Raw genomic sequence first — 10020 nt, forward strand, 5'->3', positions numbered from 1 at the left:
TGCGGCAACAATCTTGTGTGTACGGTTCTACCACCTACTTACCTGTTCAGCTCTACGACTTATTTTACTTATTTTTGCCTGCTTTGGAATCGTGCTCGAAGGCATCCGAATTGGGGGAATCTTGCGTGACTTGCTGGTTTGAGTGATCGTGACATCCGTCATTTTTTCCTGCTGCTAGAAGCAACGGTAGTTCCATTTTCTTGTTCTGGGCATCGTTTCCTGAATGTATGACCACGTGTACACTGCCTGTGATTAGGACAAACGGTGAAAGCCTGTGCTGCGTGTGCAAGGATGCCGAGGAAGGGCTCTGGCTTACACTGTTTTCTCAACTGCTCGTGAGGAGTGTCTTCTCGTACTTGGCAGTCCCGTGGATTTCCTCTTCTGTGGAGTGTTGGAACGGCTTTTGCCAACACTTGTGTTCTTATTGATTTGTAAGGACTCTTTATATACTGTGATTAGTCCGTTTTGGTTCCGTGTCTTGCAAGTATCTTCTGTCCCAGACTTCTCTTCCCTTCTCTAGAGAAACAAGCAGACTTTAAAGTACCTAAAGACGCGTCACGGATATAGTTCACACAAAAACACGCCTATTTCGAGTTGGAGCTTTGACAAATTCATGCAGCCGTGTGACCACGAGTATGCTAGATCTGGAGTACGCTTCTCACCGGGAAACGCCCCCCAGGTCTTCCCCGATCCCGGGCGGCCGAGGCCCCGCTTCCAGCCCCTAGCGCCACACTGCCTGGTGTGGGGCTTCATCTACGGGGCCTCAGGTATCTGGCACGTTTCTGCAGACGGTGTAGACGGCTTCACTGAGCAGTGTTTTTTGGTGTTAACATTCTGCTGAGCGGTGTTCCCTTCTAGGAACCGTTTCTGTACTCCTCACCTCTCGAGCATTTGGGTGGTTTCCACTTTTCGTCTATTACTAAGGAAGCGACCGCGAAAGCTCACGGACGAGCCTTCACGCGGACAGGCTTTCCTTCCTCTGAGTGATCCTTTCTGAGGACCACGAAATTTTTGTGAATGAACAATGAGCCGATTTAAAGCCTCTGTGCCTCATTGATTTCTGCCAAGCCCGCTCCGCTCCTCCCCGCTCGGCCGCTGGCTTTGTGGTCTTCACCTCTGGCCCCGACGGACGTCTGCGACCAACAGGAGCCACCAGCCTGCGGTCAGGCGGGACGGGACAGCAGGGGCAGCCTGCCGTGTCCACAAAGCCAACTTGGCGCCTGTCTCCTGACCCTCCCCTGGAGTGTGTGCGAGGGGGTGGTGGGAACCGAACCCGTCCCCGTGACAGATTGGGTTCCATCATTAGGTCACCTGGGGTTAAACAGGAGTACCCGGGGGGCCTCACCCAATCCGCTGAGCCTCTGAAGGCACCTGAGGCTGAGAGGGCGGGGAGAGGGGCCCAAGGGGAATAACCCAGAAAGTGGAGGACAGCCTCGGCCCCCCCCCCCCCCAGCCAGAGGGCCTGAAACCCGTCAGCTTGAAGAGGTAGGGACTCGGACTGGAAGGGCCATCAATTGCGAAGCCAGGAGCAGCCAGCGCGGCCCGCCCAGGCCGCAGAGCAGCAGAGGGGATGCAGGACGCACAAGTACACGTGGAACGTGCTCTGTCACCCTGAGCTGGGCCCACACGGGTCACCTGGCTGTCCCAGGCAGGAACCCTGCCAAGCCACACACCGATTCAGGAAAGAACACGGGCAAGTGTGATGGAGTGCAGGCCCAGCCCCCCGGCTCTCAGCGGGGACACGGGGCTCCCTCCTCCCTCAGCACGCCCCTCGACAGCCCTGCACACGCACTTCAAGCCCCGGGGGACCCGTGTGGCAGAGGCAGCGGTCCTGGGGTGTCTGTGAGGCACAGCAGCTGCTTTTCCAACTTTATTTAGAAAAACAAATCCAGGTCCCAGTGCCCCACACCCTCCCCCACCCCAGCCATAATTTAAATAACTTAGAGACAGCGTTGGGGGTTGGGGTCTGGGGAGGGGGTAGAGCTGGGAGAAAAACCCACTACAGTCGCCGCAGGGCCCGTTTCTTGTCCGTCTTCTTCTTGGCTGCCAGCTTCCTATCCCGCTCACCAGCATGCTTCTTGGCCATGGGACCGTCGGCCCCTCCTGGGCCCCCAGGGGCCATGGGGTCAGTGGAGGGGGCGGCTCCCCCACTGGCCAGGGCCCTGCCAGGCTCGGTGCTCCCGCCGCTGGGCCCGCCGGCGCCCCCATGGATCTCGGTGAGCAGGCGCGCGCGGGCGGCGTACTCCTCGTAGTTCTCCAGGAGCAGGCGGCCTGCCTCCTCGTTGAGGGCGGACTCGGGGTTTGGGTGGATCAGCAGGCACTTGATGGTCTGTGGGGAGAGGGCCAAGGTCAGGGCTAGGCCACCCACGGGCCCCCAAGCCTCCAACACCCACTGGCCGTTCCCTGCTCTCAACACCACCCCCCAAGCAGACCCTGGCCCCGCTCACGCCGGTGTCCTCACCTTTGCTCAGTGTCACCTGCACAGGCCCACAGGGGGACAGGTACTCGAGGAGCACCCGGAGGGAGGCCCAGGGTGGGAGCCAGTCCCAATACGCCTTCTTGAGCCCCTTTAACGAGGGGCGAGCTGAAGCCGAAAGTGCACAGACTCTGTGCAGGTGCGGCGGGCAGCCCTGCGGGCCTGAGCTGGGTCTGGCTGGACCAGCGGCGCCCCCGCACCGCGGTGACTGTGCCACCTCCATGTTCAGCCACAGTGACAGGGAGCCTGCAGTGCCCAACACATGCCTGGCCTCCGTCAGGCGACAAGACCTTTCTGGCCTACAAACGAGGCCCTTAAGAGCAGCTCCCTGGCAGCTGAGACACACAGCGCACCTGGTCCGGCACCGGTCACTGACGCTCATCAGGGACCCCTGGCCCTGCCGCTCCCGCACCGCTGGGCCCAGACCCCACACTGCAGCTCCTTGGGATCACTGGGGACACAGTCACTCTGTGAGCTCATCTCCAGGGTCCCTGGCAGCCGTGGCTGACACTCCCGGGAGAGGAGGAGGATGTTTACCTTGGAACTCAATCCTCCCCGCGTGCCCTGCAGGAAACTCCGTGTTTCCTCATCCCCCTCCCACCTGCCCCAGGGCTTGTCAGCAATTCCATTAAAAAACTCCTTTTTCTTTTTTTTTAAAGTAAGTTCTATGCCCAACCACGGGGTTTGAACTCAGGCCCCCAAGATCCAGAGTCCCTGCTCTTCTGGTGGAGCAAGCAGGGGACCGAACTGCTTTAGCCGCCTGTGGGGACCACGGGTGTGTCGTGCTGGCTCAGCTGACAGGGTGCTGTGGGGGCCATCAGGCAGCACGCCTGCTCTGCCCCACTAGATTCGACCATGACGAGACAAAAGGCCCCCGCGGGGCACATCACTGCTGGCAGACAACAGACAGCTCGTGAAAATACTCAAGAACCCCAGTGGTGGCGACAACTAACGGACTGCACACCCGAGAACGCTGGATTTGACGACACCGCAAACCCTACTCGGGAGGGAAACCGGGCCCCTACCCGCATGCTGACTTGTCCCATCAGGAAAGCGTCTAGGACACAGGCCCACAGATGGCCCTGCAGCAGACACGCCCCATGCACTACACAGCCTGGACAGCCGCACTTGGTGGCCTGGCTCAAACGCTGCCGATCCTTCCAGAATTTTCCAGCTGGACCTGGAGTTTTACACGGAAGCTCCCAACTCCTTCAGGGTTGACTTTCAAACAGATACCATGCACCATGGCTCAGACTACAGGGGGACGTCCGGGAGGGAGGCGCATGGGCCACCCCAGAACTCACCAGCAGCACGTGCCGGATGCCCAGCTCAGCCGTCCAGTCCCTCTTGAGCACGTTGACACAGATCTCACCGTTGGCGCCCACGTTGGGGTGGAAAATCTTGGTCAGGAAGTAGCCCTTGGGTGGGGAGGCAGGAAAGTCCTTCCCCAGCAGGAGTTTCATACGGAACAGGCCTCCGGCGTAAGGGGTCCCCTCTGGAGTGAGGGAGAGGGGGCTTGATCGGGAAGCTTGGACTCTCTGGCACCGCCTAGTCTCCAGGGCTGGCTCGGAGGCCAGTGTCCCACCCCCTCCCCCACCACACCGGGGCATCCCTGATGGCGGGATGGGGCCAGGTTCCCAGCAGACCTAACAGCCACCCCGGACGCCTGTCTCCCAAGTGTCCCAGTCACGCACCCTTCCCAAGAAGGGCAGACACTTCCCGCGAGCACTTGTCTTTCTGGAAAACCATCTACTTGGTAGGAAAGCCCGCAGACAGATGAGGGGACTGTTCTGTCACCTCCAGTCTTCCCATCTGCCCACTCGGTAAATGATTCTCATCCCCCAACTTGCTGGTGTCACAGAAAAAAGGGCAGTGGTTCTGGACCCACAGTTGTCCCTCATGCCCTGGTCCCCTCCTGAATTTGACCCCACCTTCTAGTCCGGCCCAGCCACTTCACCTCTCACCCAACACCAGTGGTCTCCTGGCCACTCCTTCCCCATCAGCTGAACATTGCAGCCTTCACATCTGCTTGAAACCCACCAACGGCTTCCTTTCCAAACTCCTTCCAGAATCCTACAAGCCCTAAAAGCTTCCTCGGTCTCTTTTTCCTGCTTCTGCCAAGTATCCAGGGCGCCTGCCTCAGGACTCGGCCTATCGGAGGGAGCGCTGACACCCTCACCCGATCAGCTGCTCCACCACACGCTCGTGGCACCTTATCAGCGTACTTTGTAGAAACAGCTCACTACATCACTGCGCGGCCCCACAATCACGTGTGATCACTCGATTATTACTGTTCCCTCCCGCGACACGGGGTCTGGCTTGTTGCCTGTCCCGGGAACCCTGGGCACAGCAGCAAGGGATCGGTCTATAGTCATCGGACCCACCCTCCAGAGAAACCCCATCTGATGAACCCGGTAAGGCACCCCTTAAATGCTCTCTCGGGGATCAGGGTTTTCTCACTACCTGCTGGAAAAATATCCCCAATGATTTGTTATTTGTGGAGTCCTGCCCTACAAACCGTGAGCCCCAAGAGGTGTCTCTGTGCAGTCCCCAGCACCTGGCAGAGCCCAACGCACAACGGGGGCTTCCTGTTCTCGTTCTAGTTCTGCTTTTTGGCGTTCGTTTGCATTTCTGACTCCACGTATAGTGAAATCGTATGCTGTTTGTCTTGTACTGAAGGAGGGAAAGCTACAAGCACACTCCTCCTCCTCTCAATCCCACACTCACCAGGGCCCTCGATGGTGACCTGCAGGTCAGTGAGGTCTTCCTCATTGGGAAAGACCTTGATGCCATCAGGCGGGTCAGCAGTCAGCGTTGTCACCTCCTTATACACCAGGCGAATGATGTGGGGGGGCAGGTTCTCCACATTGGAGTTCTGGACACAGAGAGAAGAACGTGAGTAGCTGGCGGAGTCGGAGCCTCCTGCAGGATCTAAGGACGCAGTGGCCACCCTGGTGTTGACCTGGCGTCCCAGATCCCCCACCCGGTATGCTTCAGATGGCCATCCCGAGCTGACCTCCCACTAGACATGGGGGCGGTTTTCGAAGGGCTTGCGGATGGGTCCACCTTCGCCAGAAGCATCCAAAGCTCGCTCATGGTCCAGCATGGTCCCCCATAGTTCCGGGTACGCCCGAGGCCTACCCTGGTCCCCCCATCCCTACCTAACCTTGGTGAAACCCTCTTCGAAACCCCAGCTCGGGGCTGGAGACGGAGGCGGAGCGTCCCTGCTCCCGGAACACCCACGGGCGAGCCACAAAGCCCCTGAGCCCTCCCCGGGACTCAGCCGGGCCTTCCCCTCCGGGGAACCTGCGGGCCGCCCAGGCTCCGCTCCTGCCCCGCCTCCAGGAAGGCCCATGAGCCCATTCCAGGCCCAGGACCCCAGGCGGGTCCCCCACTCCGCCGGGCCGTCCGCGAGAGGCTCTTGAGACCCCGCCTCCTCCTCCAGGGGGGCCCCTCGGACGCCCCTCCCAGGCCTGGCCTCCGCGCTCACCATGACTGTGGCCGGCCGGGGGCGGGTCCCCCCGGCCCCCTTCCTGCGCTCTCCGGCCACCGGCTGGGGCGGGGGGCCCAACTGCTGCCGCTGCGGCCCTGGAGAGGCCCCGGCGGCCCCGCTCCACTCCCCGCTGCCTCCGACGGCCGCCGCGCAGCGCGCCTAGAACTCCTCCCGCCCCGAGTGCCCGGCCGCACTGAGCCGGTCGCGCGCGCACTGCCGCCCTTTTATAGTCACCCGTAGGCCACACCCCCCCCGCGGCCCCGGAGCGCCGCGCCTTGACCCGTGACGTCACCGCGCACGGTCCTCGGCGTTCGAGGCGCTCGCTCCCTTCCCGTAAGCTGCGGGAAGAAGCCGGAGAAGTTGGGGAGGGGGGCGCGCGGCGGGTTGGCCAATGGGGACAGGCGGGGGTCGTAATGGGGTCCCTGGAGAATGGAGGCGCTGAGAAGGGAGGGGAGAGAGGGAAAAGACGCGAGGGGTAACGCGACCGCTAATTGGCCCGTTTGAACGAGACACCGCCTCTGCCCGGCGTACGCGCGCGTGCCCCGACGCCCAGGAACTCGCGCACGCGACTAACGGTCGGCCGCGGAGCCGGGGCAGGGCCAGGATGGGCGGGACTCGGGGGGTTTAAACGGATGATGGAAGGATGACTGGCCAATAAGGAAGGCGCCATCGTAGATTGGCGTCACGAGGCTCGTAGGCGCCAGCCCTCGGCGGAGAAGGCGGAGTCAGGGGGCGGGGACGAATGGAGTGGAACCAATGGGGGCTTGCCTAGTGCGGGCCTAGCCTCTCGCAGCCAACGAAATGCGTCGGTTTCGTATATGCAAACGCCGTGTGCGCGGCCCCCGCGCCGGCTCCCCAGCCCGCGGTGGGGGTGGGCGCTGGCAGTCGGCTGCATTTTTCTGTGAGGCGCCATTTTGTGCGGGCAGTGCCCCGTGCCCCGTGTCGTGCGTCGCGGGGGGCGAGGGAGCAGGCCGCACGCCCTGAGGGCTTGGCCGCCTGTGGCCTGGCAGCCTGTCCCGGCGTCGGTCACGCCGTCGGGCTTCTGTCTCCCCACGTGGAAGGTGGACGCTGGGGTCCCCGGCGATGCGCGGGAGGGAGGTCGAGGCACGGCCCTGCGCGCGACGCCCCCCGGCCTCCACCCCGCAGACGCGCGGTTCGCGGGTGCAGGGGACTCTGCCCAGGGGATGCGCGGACACTGACGGAAGGGAAGGGAGCTCGGCTGCCCCACGCAACCCCCGCCCCAGCCCCGACACCCCGACACCCCGACACCCCGGCAGGGACAAGGCCGAGGGGGCAGGCCAGGCCCTGCCGCGAGAGCGCGTGCCGACGACGGCGCTGAGGAGGGCGGCGCTCCCCGTGCGGCGCTCGCCCGCGGCCCGACTCCGCCCTCGGGGTGCCTGGGGGCGGTCGCGGCCGGTGCTTGCAGCAGCCGCGTGTGGGGACCGCGGGGCGACCGGGCTCGGGACTGCGGCGCTGGGGCTGCGCACGCGGGCGCTTGCGGGCCGAGCAGAGCCGAAGGCGCGGAGGCCTGCGCCCCGCACTGCTAACCTGGGGCAGCCAGGCCGGACGGCAGGACGGCGGTCGACGGCAGAAGGGTGCCTCGGCCGGGGGCGGAAAGGGGCGGGGGGGACCTTGAGCTGCGGGGAGAGCGTGCAGAGAGGGACAGCAGGTACCTCGTCCCGGCCAGGCAGCTGGCAGGGCTGGGTCAGTGAGCTTGGCGGTGAGGGCGCCTGGGGGAGAGGCAGGGAGGGCCCAGGCCCGGGCCGCGGGAAGCGGGGTGTTCTTTCCTTCAGTCCGGGCAGGAGCAGAGAGGCGACGGGGAGGGGTCTGCAGCCGAGCGCGGGAGACCCCGGCGGGTGCCCCTGGGGGTTGGGAGAGGGGATGGGCGTCGGTGCCGGTCAGCAGGACCTGGTGTGGGGGAGCGGGAAGGGCCGCCTGTGCTCTGAACAGTCACCTTAAAATGGGGGTCAGCGACCCAACCCAGGACTTGGTGCTGCTGCAGCCAGGGGGGCCTCCCCAGTGCATGGACCAAGGCCGGGGGTGGGGGCTGGGTTCCAGTCCCGCTTGGTTTACAGAGGCCGGTGGTGCCCAAGTGGCCCTCGGGTAGGTGGCTGTTGACTGTCGCCTGGAGTTCCACTCCTGACACGCACCATCCCTGCTGAAAACTTCACCAGGGTCCTCTGCCCCGCTAGGCTTTGACTAAACCTCGGGTCGTCGTAAGCCCACGGGCCCTGGGCCCTTGAACTGCCTTTCTGTGGGTCCCCAGCACCGGTTGAGCGGTCTCACGGGAGGACACGTGGGTGTGGGTCCCTTGTCCTCTCCTCTTCCTCTACATGGCCTTGGCTCACTTGCCGTCCCTCCCCTCCACTCCCACGCTTGTTTGCGTGCCCCTCTTGGATCTGGGTCCGTCTGAATTTGTCATTTCTTGATCGCTTGCGTGTTTATCACGGTCCCCTCTGAGCAGACCAGCCCCAGGACAGCAGGGACTCTCCCCGGCCCCTAGCAGAGTGCCTGATGGATCAGAGCTGTTCAGTAGGTATTTACGGAGCGCCTGCTGTGTCCTGCGCACCATCCTGGCTGCTTAGGGTACCCCTTTGTCCCGCAGCGGGGACGGGCAGACGTAAAACAGTCCACAAATAAGTAAGACTTGGGGTGCGTGGAAGGGAGCAAGAGCTGTGGGAGAACAGGCAGGGCTCGGGCCCCAGGTGATGCGGGCTGAACTCTGTAAGGCAGCACCTCTGCCTGGTGCTGTTGCAGGGTCTTGGGAGGGAGCAGTGACCGAGACAGGAAACCCAAGCGGTGCCTTCCTGGGGTGCTCACTCCAGCAGGGCGGAGAGAGCGAAGCCGTAAGTACAAGAGCCGCGTGGTCAGCTGTCCCGGTTTGCCCCAGATGCAGACTTGATTCAGCGCCAAGACTGGGGAGATCGGAGGCTCGTTTGTGAGACAGCTTGGGAGGATGCAGTGATACTCCTCACCCGACAAGTTAGAGCAGGGCAAGGAGAATCCGGAACGCCGGGGGAGGGAACTTTAGGCAGGCTGGGCTGGGGAGACGTCCACGGAGAAGAAGGCACTTGAGCAAAGATCGAGAGGAGGCGAGGGAGCACGTTTCGTGGGAATCTGGAGGAAACCATTCCAGGCAGGGGCACAATGTCCCGATGCAGGCATGAGCCTGAGTGTCGGCAGGCTTCACGGTCCGTGCCACCACGGGCAAACGCCGCGGCTTTATCTCCGCCCCCGTTTTCGTGTGCAAGCGCCTCCATCTTCCTATCTGAGGCCGTGTGGCCTCTGCCCTTGGTGGCCTTGTGGTTTCAGCTCAGTGTCCGCAGGCCTACGGTGGCTGATGAAGGAGAACCCAGTTCCTTTGTGTCCCAGGAGCAGAAGGTGGTGCTCACCTGGGTGGGGGTGGCTGTCCTGCCCAGGTGAACACGACCTGCGGGGGACCAGTACACTCTCTACAGGGCGCGGCCTGGCACTGAAGTAGCCCATCTTCATTTAGTTCATTGTTCAGGTTTCACTTATTTGCTTGGTTTGAGAGCGGGTAGGGGCAGGGGGAGAGGGGAAGAGAAGCCCAAGCAGACCCCCTGCTGAGCATGGCGGGGGGGGGGGGCGCCCAACGCGGGGCTCCGTCTCCAGACCCTGAGACCATGACCTGCGCTGCAGCCGAGAGTGGGCGCGTCCCCGCCTGAGCCACCCAGGCAGCCCCAAGCCACAGATCTTTGAAACCTTCCAGCTCCGCCGTTAATCTCCTGGGAGCGCACGGCAGGGAGTAGGACATGAACGCAGCGAGTGGTGTGTGGTGGACGACCTTCCGGGCGTTGTTTGTAGCAGTGAAAATCCGGAAAGGCCCCAGCGCGTGTGGGCAGGGACTGCCTCTGTCTGTCCCGTAGCCATGTCCACGTGTCCCTAGGATGTGCAAAACTCTGCCACGGTTGGAAACGCTGGCGAATTTGCTGTTGGCAAATTCACAGTCTGATGAAGGGACTGCATCCTCTTTCCCGGGGGGGAGTCACACGCAAATGCTAGCAAATGCCAGGGGGACCGTCAGAGCCGA

At 62.9% G+C, this 10020-nt stretch overlaps 1 protein-coding gene across 1 annotated transcript; it reads right to left on the bottom strand.

Annotated features, from left to right (window-relative positions):
* Positions 1 to 1831: 1831 nt before the first annotated feature.
* Positions 1832 to 6169, bottom strand: UBE2S (ubiquitin conjugating enzyme E2 S). Its single transcript, XM_080829566.1, has 4 exons — positions 5967 to 6169; positions 5204 to 5351; positions 3781 to 3971; positions 1832 to 2329 (listed from the first exon to the last, which is right to left on the bottom strand). Exons 1-4 carry the CDS (start codon positions 5967 to 5969, stop codon positions 2000 to 2002), a joined length of 672 nt encoding a protein of 223 aa, XP_080685692.1. The 5' UTR covers positions 5970 to 6169; the 3' UTR covers positions 1832 to 1999.
* Between the last annotated feature and the right edge of the window lie 3851 nt (positions 6170 to 10020).

This window comes from Martes martes (genome assembly GCF_963455335.1).
Source record: "Martes martes genome assembly, chromosome: 17".
Lineage (NCBI taxonomy): Eukaryota > Metazoa > Chordata > Mammalia > Carnivora > Mustelidae > Martes > Martes martes.